Genomic DNA, 18,945 nt, shown 5'->3' with positions numbered 1-18,945 from the left:
CCTCTGTGACCAACGCAAACACACTCCTACAGCTAAACTGCTCAGTGCATCTCTAAACTCTTTAGTGTGGTGCTGTGCTGGTAGTTTGCAATAATGTAACCATGTAATATAACTGTTCAGGATGTAAACCTACATGGAGCTTTCAATTGGTAGGGTACAGCCAGTTGCTTATATTTCTTTCTGACCATTAATTTCTTTTATAGTGTGTCCAGCACTTAAAAGATTCAACATGCCTGCTTCTGTGCTATCAGTTGTCTTACTTGCTCTGTTAGCCCATGACGCTACAACACTGGATTACTGTGCAATGCAAAAATCAAATCTCACACAGCGCACAGCTCTAGCATAAGACAAACGCAACAGACCTGAACTTTTCAACCTACAGACGCCAGCAGAATAGGTTTCATCCAAATAGGATTTAGTGTAAAATTCCTCTTTAATCTTGTTTTAAAAAGCTGTTTGTTTTTAGCTTGCACAAAAAATGTATTGGAATAAATAAAGAACAACTAAGCAACAAAAACAACATATTCCTGTGAGAATTACATCAAAAATCACAAACTAAAGTGAAGTCAGGCCAATAAAAATCAAAAGAGAAAACTGATTTAAATTTGACAAATCTCCCCTTCAAGGTAGTGTCCTTGCACATTTCTGGACTCCTTCCAGTCTGACTGCTATTTTGTTTTATTGTTAACTGAAGGCCCTTGTTTGTACTTGTGCAGACTATAAACATCAACTTCTGTGACGCTTTCACATTCAGAGCTCAGTCTCGTTGTACAAGTCGCAGATTAAACAAATGTTATGCATTGTTTTTTTTATAGTTATTAGTCTAGAGGGCATTCAGAGAAAATAAAGCCTGGAAAACAGTATATTTGTGTATATATATATATATATATATATATATTTTTTTTTTTTCCTCCCTTTATGGGTGGAGATGCAGATCTCTAAAACTGCAGGATGTAGCGTGCATACCGCCTAGAAAAAGTTTTTTTTTTTAATCTCTATTACCCTAACTATAAAAATGTCACTCATACCTGTACATCGTGACACTAATAAAAAGGACAACACTACCAAATTACTGTCTCTCAAACCTAATCTTCATTTGGATCATCCCAATTTATCTGCCATGAAGATAAAACTTAAATGTCACGCATACTGTGTCCAGGAGCCACAACAAAACTTAATAAAAACAGCAGAATAAACGTAATCGTCTTCCTATGACTTCTCTTACAGTATGCCTGAATTAACCTTGATTTTGATCCTGCCGTAACAAATTTTCCCAGAAAATCTGGCTTACAACTGACACGACCGTGCCTGTCAAATAGATTCGTTTTTTGTAGCATCTACACCTATGGCCTAATTGCCTAAACAGTAGAAGCAGAAAATCATGTCTTGTCATGTCAACAACAGCCCATTTCTAAAAACCATAAACCATTCTAATTTCACAAGCAATTTAAATTCACTTGTGACATACAGCAATTTCTCTTTCAAATTAAAAGTATAAACAAAATGGCTGGGCCAGACCAGTTTAAATTGCAATCAGATAGTATGATACTCCATGGGCAAAAAAACACTAACTGAACCAGAGTCATAAAGCCTTTATCTAAATGATTTTTGATTTTAAAGACAAAAAATGAATCCTAATTAAATGAGTAATATTCATAAGGTTTTCCTGTTAATGGAGTCAATCGAATGTGGTGTACAAGATAACATCACAGAGAAAAAAAATTACCTAAAATTTTGTTTTAGGTAAAAATATATAAAAATATTCTTTCATGGTTGAGAAATGTGTTGTATTCTTTGCCTGGATTGACTCACACAACAGTCACTGGTATGTTTTTTGTTTTGGCTTCTGATTTGTAAAACATACACACGCACAACACAGTTGCTGAATCACACTAAAGTTTCTATCTTTAACGCTCTGTTTAAGCAGTTGTTCCACAAAGTTTGAAGAGGCTGTGAGTCAGGTCATCATCAGAGCGCTCACTGCAGTCTGCCGATTGGTGTGACAAATTCCCATCTGGATGAGTTCATTAGTAATGTTTCTGAGCTGTGATTGCAAAAACCGAGCTTGTCAGATGCAGTTTGGTTTTGTGAGGCTTAAAAAAAAGAAAAAGAAGCAAGTAGTCACGTCTCCCGCTTTTGCCTTTTTTCTAACCATCCTTGACACTGAAGCTCTACCTGCTCACTCACTGTTAAGTTTTTCTTTTATCTGTTAAATTGGAGAAATGTATAAATAAAGTGTGATGAATGTTGTCTCCTACCAATGATAGCATCTTTGTCTCGATTTTCCAGCTCTGCGATGGGCACAAAGTCACAGTGCACTGTGGGGATGCTCTGATTGTCATCACATGGCACGATGGATGAGTAAGCGTGGAGGGTCATCTCGTAGTCGTTCTTCAGCGTGGTGTACTGTTTGTTGGCCGGCTTGAGTGTAGCCTTGGAGATGTAGTACACCTACCGAGAACATTAGATCAAAGTTGTTGACATCATAAAAATTTGACTTGAAAATCTGCAGTTTCCTGTACATTTAATGCGATTGATTGAGTGGGTCACCAATTTATTGATCGTGTAAAAGGAAATAATTATTAAAAGGCTGCTTGTGTTCAACCAAAACCTAATAAGAGTTGAAAACCTTCAGGTCCAACTAAAATGTGGTGCCATATCAGCCCCATCAGTCCTCTAATTCACCAGAAAATGAGAAGCAGCTGAGAGCGAGGCTGCTAAACAGCATAATTTAAACTCAATCTGCGAGGCTCACTTCTTCATTTACTCTCCCAAGTCTCCGATATCCCCCCTCTCTTTCCGCCTCCCAGTTTGTCTCTGTGACTCTCTTCTTTTTCCTTCATTCTTCCCCCTCTGATTTACCCCACACAGAGATGGGAGCATGAAACCAATGTGATAAGCATTCTGGCTGCTCAGAGCCAGTCACACCCACTCACTGCTCTGTCAATACCCAGATCACGAAGAGACGATGGATTCGTTCCTTTATCTTTGGAGGGCAGAGGACACAAATTGGATATGAGCCTGTGTTGGGAGTCACTGCCAGTGGCTGATACCTGAGCCAATGTGAATACCAAAATGATAGCGAGGGTTAATTGAGTTATTAAGCTCTGTGGGCGGGACTAAAATACGCAAGCGCTTTACCATCTGTTCTACCTGTCAGGTAATCGGACAGGTAGATAAGACAGGAACAGGTGGCTGAGATGATTTCGACTGGTGTTTACTTAATCTTTCTAGAAAAAAATTATTGTCAGTGATTATAGAATGAAGGAATCTATGTGCAGTAGATTTATTTTTACTTGATTAAAAATGTACTCAGTTCTTTGAGGTTTCTTCTAAAACACAGAAAACTAAATTATATTTATATTACTTGCCAAAATGATTTGTATTCTTGAGACAAAATGAATGTCTTCAATTATTTTTTTTACCCACAAAACATTTACAGGGCTGAAAGCGCAAAAATGTTTCCTTCTGTATTAAGTAGTGGGTTAAACAAAATTTTGTTGCAGATAAAATTCTTGGTGACTCCTATGTTCTGTAACGTACACTGAACGTCATAAATCAAACACACGCAAACGGAGGAGGTAACATCACATTTGCAGGGTGGTGATACAATGAATATAATATATACATGGAAATCAAAAGAATTAGGATTTATAATATGCTACGCTCATTATAGAAAGATTTATCATTACAATGCAGCTGACACGTTTAACAGGACAAGGAAATTATTCACAGGTGGAGATAAACATCAAAATATCCAAAAACTGGTACACAGATTCCTATAAGTGCTTTTTTGATGAAGCCCATTGGTTATTTGAAAACTCAAGATGGTAGACAATTTCATGTTAGCTGTCAAAAAAGGCAAGAAAACATAATAGTTTTCCAAAGTAAACTAGAAATCCAAGAATGTGTCACGGTTCGGGGTCATGTTGACCCAGCTTTCTGTTTCTCATGTTTTGGTGTTTTTCTAAATTATGATTTATGATTTGATTAATCAGTGATACTGTTTTGATTATGATTATTATTTAGTAGGTGTCATGGTCCTGGGCCATGTTGGCCCAGTATTCTTAGTTTTCTTGTATGTTTGTATTTTGTTCCCTATTTAGGCCATGTTTCCTGAGTTGCCCTGTTGTGTTGTTCCCTAAGTGTTTTCCCTTCGTGGCTTTTACCCCCTGTGTGCCCCTCTGTGTATCTGTGAGCCCTCGTCTCTCCTTATGTTTTATTCCATGTTTCCCCTGCCCGTTATGTCTAAGTTCTCCCCGTGCTCTCTCTCCCCCCTGTGTGCCCTCTGTGTATCTGTGAGCCCTCGTCTCCCTTTGTGGTTGTTCCATGTTTCCCCTGCCCGTTATGTCTGTGTTTTCCCCGTGCTCTCTCTCCTCCTGTCTGAACCTCTGTACTTCCTGTTTGACTCTGCCCGTCTCCCGTCAGTGTTCACCCCGCCCTGTCTCGTTATGATTATCTGTGTCAGCTGTGTTACCCGTGTGTTCCCACTTTCCTCGTTAACCCTCTGTGTATTTCTGTCTGCGTCTCCCTCTGTTCGGCATCGCGTTCTCCCTCATGCTGCGTGGATTTCCCTGTGTTCCTTGGTGAGCTTTATGTTAGTTTTTCCCCAGTCTAGTTTTGTATCGCCTATCATCTTCTGTTAAGCAATAAAGCTGCCTTTTGAGTTCATCCCTTGAGTCCGTGAGTTTTTGCGATTGGGTCCTCATCCTGCCTGCCACGCAGCGAGCCATGACAGTAGGTAGTGATGGCCAAATGAAGCTTTCCGAAGCACTGAAGCTTGTATTGAAAAACGATTAGTTATGTCTATAACTTCTGTTCCCTGAAGGAGAGGAACGAGGTACAACACATAAGTATGGGATATCACGCCCTCGCGTGTCCTGGCTGAAGAAACCTTTATTCACGCCTTTACGGCAGATGACGTGTGATGACACGCGCAAGGCCCCGCCCGCACATATAGCCGCTGCCATCACCGTCATCCCTCAGTTCGATAGCCGCTCTTCACCGAGCCAACTGCTCAGTGGGGCCACCCTGTGTTGTACCTCGTTCCTCTCCTTCAGGGAACAGAAGTTATAGACATAACTAATCGTTCCCTTTCAGTCGATTCACTCGGTACAACACATAAGTATGGGACCTATATACACGCCCCGCAGAGCAGCCACCGAACCGGAACGGGACCACCACATCCTTAGTGAGTGGTAGACCCAGCAGAAAGGACAGCATGAGCCACCGAAGGGGCTGTAACGTCCAACCGATAAAACCGCACAAAAGTGTGCGGCGACGCCCAATTAGCCGCTGCACAAATATCAGCCACAGGCACCCCTCTAAAAAGAGCCCATGAGGTCGCCATCCCCCTGGTGGAATGAGCTCCCACCCCGTGGGGCAACGCAAAACCTCCGGTGCTGTATGCCAGCGAGATAGCTTCTACAATCCAGTGGGACAGCCTCTGTCTGGACAGAGCTCTACCTCTATTCGGATTAGCGAAGCAGACAAACAACTGGTCACACAAACGCACATCCCGAGTGCGCTCAATGTAGGTGCGTAGCGCACGCACCGGACAAAGAGAATGCACCCTCCTCCGCTCCTCAGATTCAAAAGGAGGGGAGCAAAAGCTCAGCAACTCAAACTCCATTGAACTATAAGATGCAGGCATGACCTTGGGAAGATAGGCGGCATTCGGACGCAATACGACCTTGCGGCCATCAGGAGAAAACTGTGTGCAGGCAGGATGCACAGACAGCGCATGAAGGTCCCCCACTCGCTTCGCCGAGGCCAAAGCGAGAAGTAATGCGGTCTTATACGAAAGAAGTTTCATATCTACCGACTCAACGGGTTCAAACGGAGGGCCACAAAGGGCCTCCAGCACCAAAGACAAGTCCCAAGCAGGGACACTGGACTTAAGCACGGGCCTCAGCCGGCGAACCCCTTTCAGAAAACGCACGGCGAGGGGATGCGCACCTGGTGTCACCCCGTCAAAACCGATATGACAAGCAGATATAGCCGCTAAATAAACCTTGATCGTCGAAAACGAAAGGCCTTTATCCAACAGCTCCTGCAGGAATGTCAAAACATCCACAATAGAGCACTGAAATGGGAGAGTGTGGCGGTCCTGGCACCATCGCTCGAAGGCTCGCCATTTGTAAGCGTACAAGCCTCTAGTAGACGAGGCCCTGGCGCTCTGAATCGTCGCTACCACACTAGGTGGCAGACCCTTAGCAACCAAGTTTAACCTCTCAGCAGGTAAGCATGAAGGTGCCACAGATCCGGGCGCGGATGAAACACTTCCCCCCCCGCCTGAGAGAGGAGATCCCTGCGGAGAGGAAGCTGCCAAGGACTTGCTGCAAGCAGGCTGATTATTTCTGCATACCACGACTTCGCGGGCCACCAAGGGGCCACCAGGATCAGAGAGAGGGAATGCCGACGCACCCTCTCCAGAATTGGAGATATCATTTCCACTGGGGGAAATGCATACAGGAGCACGTCTGGCCATTGGTGCGCTAGCGCGTCCAAGCCCAAGGGGGCATCGTGGTCGATTATGGAGAAGTACAGGGGGCAGTGAGCATTCACCCTGGAAGCAAAAAGATCTATTTGCGCCTCGCCAAATAGATCCCAAATCTGAGCCACTATTGAAGGGTGTAACCTCCATTCTCTCACCAGAGGACCCCCCCTGGAGAGAAGGTCCGGCCCCAGGTTCAGGTGGCCCGGGACATGGGTGGCTCTTAGAGTCAGAAAATGAACACTGCACCATAACAGCAGAGAGCGAGACAGCTGCAACAGGGGAAGAGAGCGTGTTCCTCCCTGCCTGTTTATATAAGACACCACTGTTGAATTGTCCGTCCTGACTAAGACATGCTGGCCCTGCAGGACTGGACGGAAACGCTTTAGAGCTAAGAACACTGCTAACAGCTCTAAGTGGTTGATGTGCAGCTGGCGCTGAGCCGCGGACCAGATCCCTCTCACTGACGCACCCTCGCACAGCGCTCCCCACCCACTTAGGGAAGCATCTGTGGACACCACCTTGCGAAACAACACCCTCCCAATCCGAGAGCCCTGGTGCAGTAGCCCGGGCTCCCTCCAAGGACGGAGAGCTAGCATGCAAGACGCAGTTACCGGCAGCCTCCTCCGGAGGTGACGCGAAGCACACAAACGGTGAGAGAGAGTCCAGCGTTGAAACGCTCTCATTTTCAACAGCCCAAGCGGCACTACGGCGATCATAGATGCCATCATGCCCAACAAGCGCAATATCGTCTGGAAACGCAGTCTGCGTCCCAGCTGAAATTGAGCGAGGCAGCGATGAAACGCGGCCACTCTGTGCTCTGACAACCGTGCGCGGCTGGAAAGAGAGCATATTTCCAGACCGAGAAAAGCGATCTGTTGACCTGGGATTAGCGAGCTCTTCTGAAAGTTCACAGAGAACCCCAGTGTCTGAATGTGTGACAGAACCCGCGACAGCTGCGTCTCCGCCTGTTCTCTGGAGCAAGCCACGAGAGCCCAGTCGTCCAGGTAGGCCAAGATGCGGATGCCCCTCTTCCTGAGGGGCGCTAGCGCTGCCTCGGCACATTTCGTAAAGGTGCGGGGAGCGAGCGACAGCCCGAACGGCAGCACTAGGTATTCGTAGGCTACGCCCTCGAATGCAAACCTCAGAAACTGCCTGTGTTTCGGGTGTATAGCGACATGAAAATAAGCATCTGTTAGATCGATTGTCGCAAACCAATCTCCCGGGCCGACTGCACTCAGGAGCTGTCTGAGTGTTAGCATCTTGAACCTGTACGTTCGCAGGTACGTGTTCAAGACTCGCAGGTCGAGGATGGGACGAAGCCCTCCCCCTTTCTTCGGAATGACAAAATAACGGCTGTACCAACCTTTGTCCGTCTCCGAAGCGGGGACCACCCGTATTGCTCTCTTCTGTAATAGCGCCTGTATTTCCTCTCTGAGTACCAAGGCTGCCTCGGGGTTGACAATCGTGTTCACGACTCTTTGGAAACGAGGCGGCTTGACCCGGAACTGCAACCGGTAACCCATGGCAACGGTTTGCAGCACCCACGGAGAGGGGGCGCAAGCGCGCCACTGAGGGAAGTGAGCAGCCAGCCGGCTGGCCTGCAGCACTGACGGCGGGGCGCCGTCGCCCCCCAGTGTGTCTACAGGGGACTGCATCCCCTGCCTGACCTGGCTCATTTCGCCTGCAGGTTGAGCATTCGAGATTGTTTGAGAGTAAACAACACTCTTTATTGATTGCAACATGGGAACATGTACATTTATACATTTTGTTGGGTGCACCTTTTCCGGGGCATAACAATGAAAAACAGCGGGAACACTCGATGTGGTCGCTTGAACATTCAACACATCTGAACCGTGTGCAGGGGTTATGTGCTTGGGAGACCGCGATAGGGAAGTGCAGCGCCTTCTGGGGCTGACAACCTGAACAGAACTTAAGCGGCACCTCTTGTGCGGCAACAGAGGGGTAAGAGCAGCGTCTCCCTGCTGCCGGATCCCTTCCCCACTCGCAATCACAGCTAGGAGGGCTGAGGCTTCTTCCTCCTGGGCGTCGGGTCCCGTCGGGGGCCCGGGGGAGGGCCTTTGCCCCAGGCCGACTGGCGTGGAGCTCGGGCCGGAGTACGTGCTCTCGCCGGCGGCCCTCCCACTCCAGCAGTGGGCGCCGGTCTCTTGCCAGCTGTCAGAGGAGCGGCGGGCCTGTGAGAGCTAGCAGTGGGCTTGGGCTGGGGCTGGCGTCTGGGGATGATGTCGCGCAGAGCTTCCGTCTGCTTCTTCCTCAGATCGAATCTAGCCTGAATGGCTTCAAGTGAATGTCCGAATAACCCAGCCGCAGACACTGGTGCGTCCAGATACACAGCTCTGTCTCTATCAGGGACGTCGGAGAGGGTCAGCCACAGGTGCCTCTGCGCCACCACTGTCGAAGCCACCCCTCTGCCCAGGGAGAGCGCTGCACAGCGAGACGCACGGAGGATGTAATCCGTGGTGACTCTAACCTCGTTAAGAAGAGGTGACAGCGGGCTGTCCTCCGGAACCAGCGATCCAAGCTCCGCCAGGCACATTGCTTGGTACGTCTGGAGCATGGTGACGGAGCTCATGGCTCGAGCGGTGCCGGCCTGAGCCCGATAAATCTTCTCCAGCTGCGAGGCCGAGAATCTGCAGTGCTTGGACGGCAGAGTTGCGGGGCCACCGACACCATGGTTATGGGACGGGGCCAGATAAGCAGCCAGAGACGGCTCCATAGGGGGTGGGTTAGCTAAACCAGCTCCCTCGGCGCCGTCCAATTCCATGTACTGTCCATAGCCGGGCACAGTGACGCGGGTAGACAGAGGTTTGTCCCATGACGCTGTTAGCTCGCAGAGAAAGTCTGGGAACATGGGGAGGCAGTTTTTGGCCGTTGCGGGCTCCGGTGGAAGGAAAAAACCCGCAAACCGCGACGGCTTCCGAGCTGGTGGAGGAGAGGGCCAGTCCACCTGCAGCTTCTCAGCGGCACGGCGAAACAGGGAGAAAAGAGAGGTGTCATCGTGGCCGACCGGCGCAGCAGCGGCGGCATATTGGGTCGACAATGAGCTCTCCTGCTCATCCTCCGACAAACCATGGATGTCCAGGCCGATGTCCAGCACGTCATCGTCTTCCTGGGGAGCGCTGGCGGGCTTCAACCCAGGCTGAAGCCCGTCAGCGCTCCTGCATGGTTCCGGTCCGTCATCGGCTAACCCGTCAACGTATTCCATGTGGTCAGCCCAGCTAATCGCGGGGACATCGACCTGAAAATTTTCGTCTTCGGACTCGGACGAAGCCGGGGCTCCAGACTCGGAAAGAAGAGGGTCATGCCGTGCGACAGCCGAGCGTCCCAGCACTCTTTCCACAAACGTCACCCGTCTTTCCAGGGTCGAGCGTCGGAGCTGGCGACAAAACGCACAAGCTTCGGGCTCCGTCAACGCTCTCCTAGCGTGGACGATCCCCAGGCAGACAGGGCAGGCATCGTGCTGGTCGCTGTCGTGCAAAGAGAAACCACATCCCTGAGGACAGGGGCGAACAGAAGATTTCTGCTTTGCTCGCTTCGGTTTGGAGTCCATTCCCAAAACGCAAAGCGAAACGCTGCACAAGAAAAACTTGAAAATAGCGCTCCGCGGGCAGCCTACGCACCAGCTGGGCGGTGGAGGCTAACACCAACAGGGGCAGTTAAGCTAGGTTCAAGTTGGCAGACAACGGAGCTAACTAGCAGTAGCTAGCTAGCCCAACTCAGCAGAGGTGTTCTCAGCGAGGTGAAGAGCGTAAGAACTGAGGGATGACGGTGATGGCAGCGGCTATATGTGCGGGCGGGGCCTTGCGCGTGTCATCACACGTCATCTGCCGTAAAGGCGTGAATAAAGGTTTCTTCAGCCAGGACACGCGAGGGCGTGATATCCCATACTTATGTGTTGTACCGAGTGAATCGACTGAAAGGGAACGGTTCATTACTCGAAGCTTTTCAACACAGTCCTCTCTGGTGACATCTGGTGGTGAAAATTTTGAAGAGCAGCTTGAATCTGCAAAATAAAACGGACTGCTCAATTATCACTGCTCACTCAAGAGTGGAGTTCTCTCTGATATTGGGCCACCGTTCCGTTGCTTTGAACATGTAATTGGTTTTGTTTTCTCGATTGGGGGGCTGAAAAAAATGTAATGCGTATTTGCGTAATACATTTTGATCAATAAACTTTCCCTATTTAAACATGCACTATGGTGGCCTTTCTTTGCTCATAACTCCTTGATGTTGGTAAATACAATAAGTGAGCAATATATATAATATACATATGAGAATGCACAGCACATTATGGAGTATGCCCCTGCTGTGAAGTCCTGCCTCCATCTACTTGTCGTTTAATCACTGGACAGCTTGACAGGTTCATACAAAATATTAGATTAGGCCAATTGTCCTATACATATTTTTGACCTAGGGATGGGATTGATTGTGAACTGGAAAGGGAAAATGCTTAGGAAGCTGAGTACGGCTGCATCGTCACTGATTTGTAGAATCATTTTGATTCGATACAGGATCCGATTCAATTTGATTGGAATCTGGAAAGTTTTGCCTCAGTCAGAAATATTACAAGTCTGATCATTTAACAGTATATATCCATAATTTCGTATCTATTAAAAGAAAGCTGACACATGTGAGACTTAATTAGAGATGTAAACAGAGAGTTATGAAACCTGCAGCTGCAGAAGCCAGCGAAGAAAAAAGAGGCAAACACAGCGCGGACCTGACGACACATCAAAATCTGACTCTGACGCGTCGGGTCCGCGCTCTGTGTTCACGTTTGTATGCAGAATCCGTAAACCTGCTCGCAGTTACTGTTTTAGCTGCATGGTGTTTGACGACATGTTGTGAGGTTTAACCTGAGATGCTGGCGTTTCAGGCATAATAACGTTAATTTACAAATCGACACAGGATTGTAATGAATCAATATCACTTTATTCAATTTAGCATGGATTGTAATCAGAAAAGCGATAATCAAAACCCATCCCTAATCAAGAACTTGCAAAGTAAAAACATGATCTATGTAAGGTAGCCCTTTTGTTATTTACATTTAAAAAGAGGATTAGTGTTACTGTGCGCTGGCTGAGTCTGTTTCTTTTCTTAGAAATAGTTTCTCCTGCCCTGAAGAAAATCCACTTGCATGGAACAGAAGAGGCTGTGGAGTGCAGGAACTACACTGCAAGTTGGTAGATATGCAGGTATTCCTGGGTCCTGCAGACTATCACCTAACAACAATAAACAAAATGATTTTCTAAACTGTGTAGCAATGTCATGTACGTATAGTGTCAAATACATTTTTGTAGTCTTCATTAGCTTTAATTCACATGGAAGTGTTCCTAAAGTCATATGCTGTAATGATATTTACATTATGAAAACATGATTTTGGACATTTCAAGTTTTTCACTTCGGCAGATAAAATGAATTGAGCAAAATCAACTCAAAATATTCCCACACGCCAGAACGTCCTCTCTTCCTCGCTGGCTCCATATCTGTCAGTGGAATGATCACCTCGTCGCTATCTGTCACCATCAACACACTCCACGAATCCCGTGGATGATTCACTTCCTTATATCTGTTTGAATCAGGTACCGAAGCAGTTACGTGCGTAATGAAGCTTCGGACGTCACTGGTCACGTGACTTTTGCCAAACGAAGCAAGCCTCGACACAGTGCTTCTGAACCAGTGTGTTGTTTTTTTCGACACACGCTCCGGAGCGTCAGCTTCAAGCGGGCCATCACTAACAGTAGGTTTTGGTCAGTGTCAAGTCTGTCTCTCTCTGTCTAGTCTGTGTCTTAGTAAAGTGTGTTTTGCTTCCTGTTTTACTTTAAAGGTTCTTGTTCCTGTCTGATGTCAGTGTTCCAGATTTGCTCTCCCTGTCTCGTTAGGCCTTATTCCTCCCAGCTGTGTTCCCCTTCTGTCTCTAATTCCTTGATGACTCCCTCAGTGTATTTAAGCCCAGTGTGTCTTTGTGTCAGTGTCGCGTCGTTAACGGCTTCTACTCTCATGTTAACTGTGTGTTCGCCTGCCTGCCTAGTTCGGTTTTTGTATTCCCAGTTTAGTGAGGTTCCTGTTCTGTTGCTATCAGCAATAAAGCTGATTTTTTTTTTTTTTTTTGAGTTTGTCTGCCTTCGAGTCCTGCATTTTGGGTCCTTTCTCTCCGTATTTTTCATCGTTTTGATGGTCACTGTAGTGGCTATATTCATTTCTTAAAGTTCTCTCTTTCTCTTATATTTAATATAAACACACTACGGACGGAGAAGCGCCTGTTTTTATGGGTTGTGGTTAGCAAAAACGACGGTAACAGCATGCGTGTCCGCTTGTTTATGTTCCACATAAACCTTTCACAATAAAGCTCAAGATCCTGTTGAGACTTTTCAAAATAAACTGAATCACGTGAAAGAGCAAATTATTTGCGGATGAGAAGTAAAAAAGATCCACCATGTGCTAAAAAATCAACCTTAGACTCAAACGTTAGAACAGGCTTTTCCCTGCAGCACGCCGTGTAATAAATACTCACAAAGAAAACGGCGGCCATTACAACTTATGTCTAAAAATGTATAGTTTCATGCATCAGTTAAAACACTTGACTCCAGCTACATGACCCGCAGCTGGAAAAACTTCCCACAAGTCGAGCTGCCCGAGATTCACAGAATTTACAGAAAATGTTACATTTTTGTGATTTATCATTATCAGGACGATAGAGGTTTTATATCGGGATATGAGATTTTGCTCATATCGCACAGCCCTACCTACTACCACCAAAAATCATGTTGTTTATAGTGCCTCGGGATTGAATAAGATAGAGAATGGATTGGTATATCCTTACCCATCCATTCTGGATTGCATGTGAGTGTTAAAAATGTGTCTGTAGGTGCATATTTAAAAGTGCTTGGGTGCTAGGTAAGTGTAATCTACAGTCATTCCCCATGAACTAAACTAGGAGACATTAGAAGATGAACTAACATTAAATCTTGACAGTGTATTTTAACTACTTACATTAGTTAACCAAAGAAACAAACAGCTAGGCATCACAGTGTTACATTAGTTGCCTCACATTAAGGTTTTAGGTTTGAATCTATCCAAAGAGCTGTAGTTCACTGAAAGTAGCTTTTGGTGTGATGGTAAAAGGTTATCTCTGTGTTAGCATGTTACAAAATAAATGATTAAGAAAATTGACGACAGGGTGTGTGAGCATGAGAGCTGAGCAAAGGGTAAAGAAGTCTTCATGCACTGAACACATGGAATTCATTGAATCAAAAATTAAGAATAAATCAAGAATAAATTGGCACCGGATGACTGTTAAATGTCTGAACCTAGTCGTAAGCATGCTATCAAAGAGGTAAAAGGGTAATCCCTTTGCTTGCACAGCACAGTGCAATTTTTATTGGCCCACTGGAGCTTCACTGTCAATGTCTCATTGCAATTATTTTGTTTAACATTTGACAAAAAAAGGCCTGAAGAACATTCCAACTTCCCCTTTAGTGTGTTTGTTGGGCAGCTTAGATAATGTCACTACAGATAAGAATATCGCCCATATGGTTTTCACTGCCCTATGCATAGCAAAGAAAACAGTCCTCATGAACTGGAAAAATAAAAATAATCTTAATTCTAACCAATATAGGAATTATCTATTAGATTACATTAGTCTCGATACAGCCTCTGCCACCACATCAGATCAATTGCTCTGGGCTCCTTTGATTAGCTCCATCACCTAGTGGGGGTGGGGGGTCATAGTTTGGTCCCACCTTCGCTGTTGTGATTGGTGTGTGGGTAGGGACAGGCTTAGGGCATCGGGGGGTTCCCCAGGAGCATCTTCCTTGGGGGGCTCAACCCGGGGTAGCGGTCATGGCCTATTAGGGGCTCTGTTGGCTCTAAGGTATCGGTTTCCTCGTGGCTGCGGGCAGCGGGGCTAGGGGAGGGTCTGTGCTGACAGACGTGGGTTACTGACCTGGTAGCCTGGCTGCCCCTGGGTGGGTCCGGGACGGGCGTGAGGTTCTGGGGGCGCTCAGTCTCTGGGTTGGGGCCCTGGCCGGGCCTCGGGGGCTTGGGTCCTGGTTGGTATGTTGCTGGGGTTGTGGGCGGGTGGGTGTATGGGGGCCCGGCCCTGGCGCAGGGTGCCGCCAGTGAACAGAGCCACCTGGGGGGCTCTTCAACTGGTGGGGGAGGTTGTTACACCTTGCAGGAGCTCTCCTCTCTTCAGGAACTCACTCTGCAGGAGGGGGAGATACAGGAGAGGTGGAGGAAGATCTCAGCCTGGGCGTCTATTGTCTTGTGTAGTCTGGAAGATGAGTCGATGACGGGGTGGGTGCAGTTTTCTGCACGTGGTGGGGTTGGGTGGGCTGTCCCGGACTCTGTGGGGCCGGGCGTCGCTGCTGTTCTGGGCACCGGTCCGGATGGGCCTGGGCCCCCTTTCCCTGAAGGGTTGCGGAGTATGGGGGTGCCCACTGGGGTCAGTGGGGGAGCTGGCCCCAGGGAGGGGTCACTTGCCCCTCCCTTCCTCCCTCCCCATCTCCAGCTGCCTCCCTCTTCCCGCCACAATCACCCACACATGCAGGGCCTTGGGGTATCACCAGGGTGCAGGGGAGGCTACCCCCCCTCTGTCCCCTTCTGGCTTCTTGTGCCTCAGTTTTATCTCACAACTTAGACATTCACATTACTCACACTCTCATCACACATACATATAGGATCTTGGGGGTGGGCATGCTACACGGACTCCAAAAGACCATCAGGGTGTACACCTCACCCCTGGCGTCGTTGCCCACCTCTAAATTTTAAATACACGTAGACATCGAGGGCTATCAGGAGGGGCTATGCGCTTACCTGCTGCTCTGTGGCAGGTAGCTCCATGCCCTCCTGGGTTTTAACCCTTTAAGACCTACCATAGAACCAAGTCCACCAGAGCTTATATTATATTTTTACATGTTATAGAGCCATTTTTGGGAGCATTTCAAGTTGCTATACATCAATACAACGATTACAGCCTAAATTTTAATAACATGCATGCATTAAGTGCATAGTAATTACATAAATTGCAAAAAAGTGCAATAAACTACAAAAAAAATTTAAAATCGTTTTTGTTTTTTAACATATATTTCTAGTTAGAGAAATTTAAGAGGCTTATCCCTCAAAACTGTAAATACAAAAAAGTTGCACAAACTACTTTCCCACCACAGGAAATTTATTTTGAGTGTCTTCATAGTTTTATTTGTGAAATACACCAATTTCTATACACTGCAGGAAAAACGAAAATAAATATTATAGTGCAAATTTGCAAAAAAGCAGCATATGCATCAAAATAAACTATTTCCAGCAGTGCAATATGAGTCCTAAGCATCCCAGAAACGACACAGAAAGTCATAAAGTCAAACATAACTTTTAAAAACACCAGTATAGGCTCATGAGGCCCTGGTGGTAAAAAAAAAACTACATTTCCGCGAAAATGACGTCACTTCCGGTTTTGGGCAGGTCATGGCGGACATGCGATAGTTCAAGCTGATGGAGTAGGAAGTGTTATGAACAGCTGATCGGATCGGCAAAGCAAGTTTCTGGAATATTATGTTTTTGTTGCTGCAAGCGCTTTTTATGCAGTTTTTGCAAAGCTATATGTGGAAGGAAACCGTGACCTAGGACAAGCTGATGGCATAAGATGTAAGTACAACTCCTCCGGTTTCATATGCAAAAAAAATTATTGTGCTAGCTCACGTGGTTGCAGTGCTACCGGGATTTAAAAATAGTTACGCAAAACGGAGCGTGCCCGCTCTGACCGGTTTTAAAGGGTTAAATGCACCTTAGAACACACATGCATCAACACTACATATGAGCGGGCGGAGGCAGGTTTTGGAGTCTTCTCACACCCCCGTTCTCTGCGACCTGCTGGAGCAGGGGGCCAGGAGGAGGAGTTGGCCGTCCGACTGGGGTCTGGAATGTGGGACCTCCCTGCTGCTGCGGAGTTGGGGCGGTCTGCTTCTCCCCACCGCAGGGAAAAGGGTAACACCACCTGGGTCTGGGTGCAGTTTCCCCCTGCAGGGGCAAGGGTACCTAGACCCGGTTCTTAGAGTACGCTTGGGGAGTGTGATCGTGTGTACAGTGTCTCTTTATGTCTGTCTCCACGTTGGTTGAGTGTTGAGTAAGTGCATATGAGAGCATGAGGGTGGGAATGGATGTTTGTATCTGTGTGTGCCTGTATGCCTGTGTCTATATGTCAGGTTGGGTATCTGACGCCACCTTTCTGGGGACATCTCAGGACCTCTAAGATATGGAGGCCTATCTCCCCCCACCACCACTTCCCCTGCCAGTGGCAGAAGCCCTCAGACGTCGGTGCGTTGGTGGTTCTTTGTGTCCGGGGATGGGCGCCCAGGTACACACCGGCTCACTCCTTGGTGGCTGCTTATCGGGGACTGGAGCCTGGGGCTCGCTCGGGCCACTTCGGAGGTGGGGTGAGGTGCTAGCGCAATAATTTTTTTTGCATATGAAACCGAGCCCCCGGCCGAGTTTCCTTGGTCTCTTGTGTTCTGGGGGCCTCTGGATGTCTGGAGTCTTGATCTCCTCCATACCTGCTTCATGCCCTGGAGGACGGGGCTGTGGCCCCCCCACACCCTCTAGCAGATCATTACATGAAGGAACCTTTTAAAAACAAGCGCGTCCATGCTCACAGGTGTACACACGGGTGCTCACACACACAAACTACACCCTTTTTGGCTCCTACCTCAAAGCACACTGTGCGCTGTCGATATTACGTGCTGCACAATAATGTTTAATATTTAGTATTTACTGTTATATTCCCATATATCATCGTGATGTTGTTTATTGTATTGATCTCGTTTTCTTCTGCTTGTTTTCTTTTTTCTTTTTCAACAGGTGATCCAGGTGATTGATATATGTATTTTTTTTGTCTGCTTATTTAGTTGGTTTTTGTTTTTTTTGCCCTTTATCCCCGTCCCTCTTCTCCGCTGTTTTTTCCCCCTCTTCCTTTCTCCCTTTTCTTTTCCTCATTCAAGTCTGTCCCGTATCTAGCAGGTGAAAATAAAAAAATAAATAAAATAAACAATAAAAGGTGAATCAAATAGACCATTATGGCAAGGCTGGGATGGTCAATTTGGTAAAGTAAATCCGTTGGGCATCTTTCTTTGCCTTTAGACAATAATTCTGATGGCAAAAGAACCAAACGGGACAGGCAAAAAAAAAAAAAAAGGAAAAAAAAAAGGCCTGAAGAAGTTTTTTACGTATAGTGAAGTACAGAGCTTATAAATCAAGACTAAAACCTCAGAAATGTATTGGCTGAAATTGTGTAGTAATAGTAATAGAAATAATAGCCAAACTGGAAATGTTTAAAATTCGTAAAATTGAAGTGGCTAATGGGATTTCTCAGATTAATGGCTGCATAGAGACAAACATGAAAATTTTGGCATTTGTATCCACTTTTGAAAGATTGTTTTACTTATCTGCAGCACTATTACATGAATCTGTCTCACTGATCGTGTTTTTATGAATGTAGCCACTTGAAAGCAAGATGCAATGATTTAATAAAATTCTTATAATTAATAAATAATTATTCCTTACTATCATTTGGAATTTTTATAACCATACTTAAATTTGATCAAATATCTTGTTTGATTTGCAGCCCTGCAGTAAGCCCAAGGATCAGTGTCTGTGTCAGTTATGTGAGTGCAGCTGGAGCTTGTAGGCGTAGCATTTCTTTCTAATATGGATACTCTCTGACACGGGGTTTGAACCAGGGCCCTCTGGTCAAAAGATGATCCTATTACCACATGATATTTCCAAGATTCTTTAAGACCATCTGGTTTGGCAGAGACACACATAAGCATCAGTGCTCGACTTTCTAGTATTCAATCATACATGCCCATTTGCACATTGAGGGGGGTTACTGGTCATTTTAATCATGCTCACCCTCTAAACTTGAAGCGAAAAGAGACATTGCTTGTAGTGCAATGAAACTCAGTGTGACGAAAGCCTCTTTTATACTTAAATTACCACAGGATTTATCCACTAGACTGAATCTTTAAATAAAGGGTAAACCTTTGGGTATGTATTCAAGTAACTGTAGCCAAGTCAGTTTTTCAGAAGCATGGATGAATAAGACAAAAGACTACACAAATCGTAAGCAACATAGGAGCAAATAGATAAAGAAACATCTAGCAATTCATCCCGTAAAAATATTAAAAGATTATTCATCTGCAGGTAAATGTACACAAATATTTAGCAGCCCATAAGATTTTCTTGAAATATGTCAGCTTCATGGGTATCTTTCATATATTTACAGTGCTCAATATGTCTCAACCACACAGGTATCTATTTTAGCAAAAATGACTTAAGGAGTCTCCTCTATAAAATCGAAAAGTCCTCCAGACATGAGAAGATTTTACAGAAGGATTTTATTAGGCAGTATTTCACCGATGTTGTTTGAGGACCTG

General features: G+C 46.1%; 1 protein-coding gene across 1 annotated transcript in view; it reads right to left on the bottom strand.

Annotated features, from left to right (window-relative positions):
* The window catches only part of LOC147320763 (replication protein A 70 kDa DNA-binding subunit-like), a 56,267-nt gene that overhangs the window by 22,946 nt on the left and 14,376 nt on the right, over positions 1-18,945 (bottom strand). The window contains exon 10 of the mRNA XM_086308952.1: positions 2,259-2,451. Within this exon, the coding sequence (XP_086165078.1) occupies positions 2,259-2,451 (193 nt within the window). The remainder of the gene's footprint in view (positions 1-2,258; positions 2,452-18,945) is intronic.

The sequence above is a fragment of the Aulonocara sp. 'chitande type north' Nkhata Bay genome, linkage group LG10, assembly GCF_057382095.1.
Source record: "Aulonocara sp. 'chitande type north' Nkhata Bay isolate Kocher_YH1m ecotype deep benthic linkage group LG10, A_spYH_male_GT1.1, whole genome shotgun sequence".
NCBI classification, from domain to species: domain Eukaryota; kingdom Metazoa; phylum Chordata; class Actinopteri; order Cichliformes; family Cichlidae; genus Aulonocara; species Aulonocara sp. 'chitande type north' Nkhata Bay.
The sequence above is the reverse complement of the archived record's forward strand: the minus strand, read 5'-3'. Positions and strand labels throughout refer to the sequence as shown.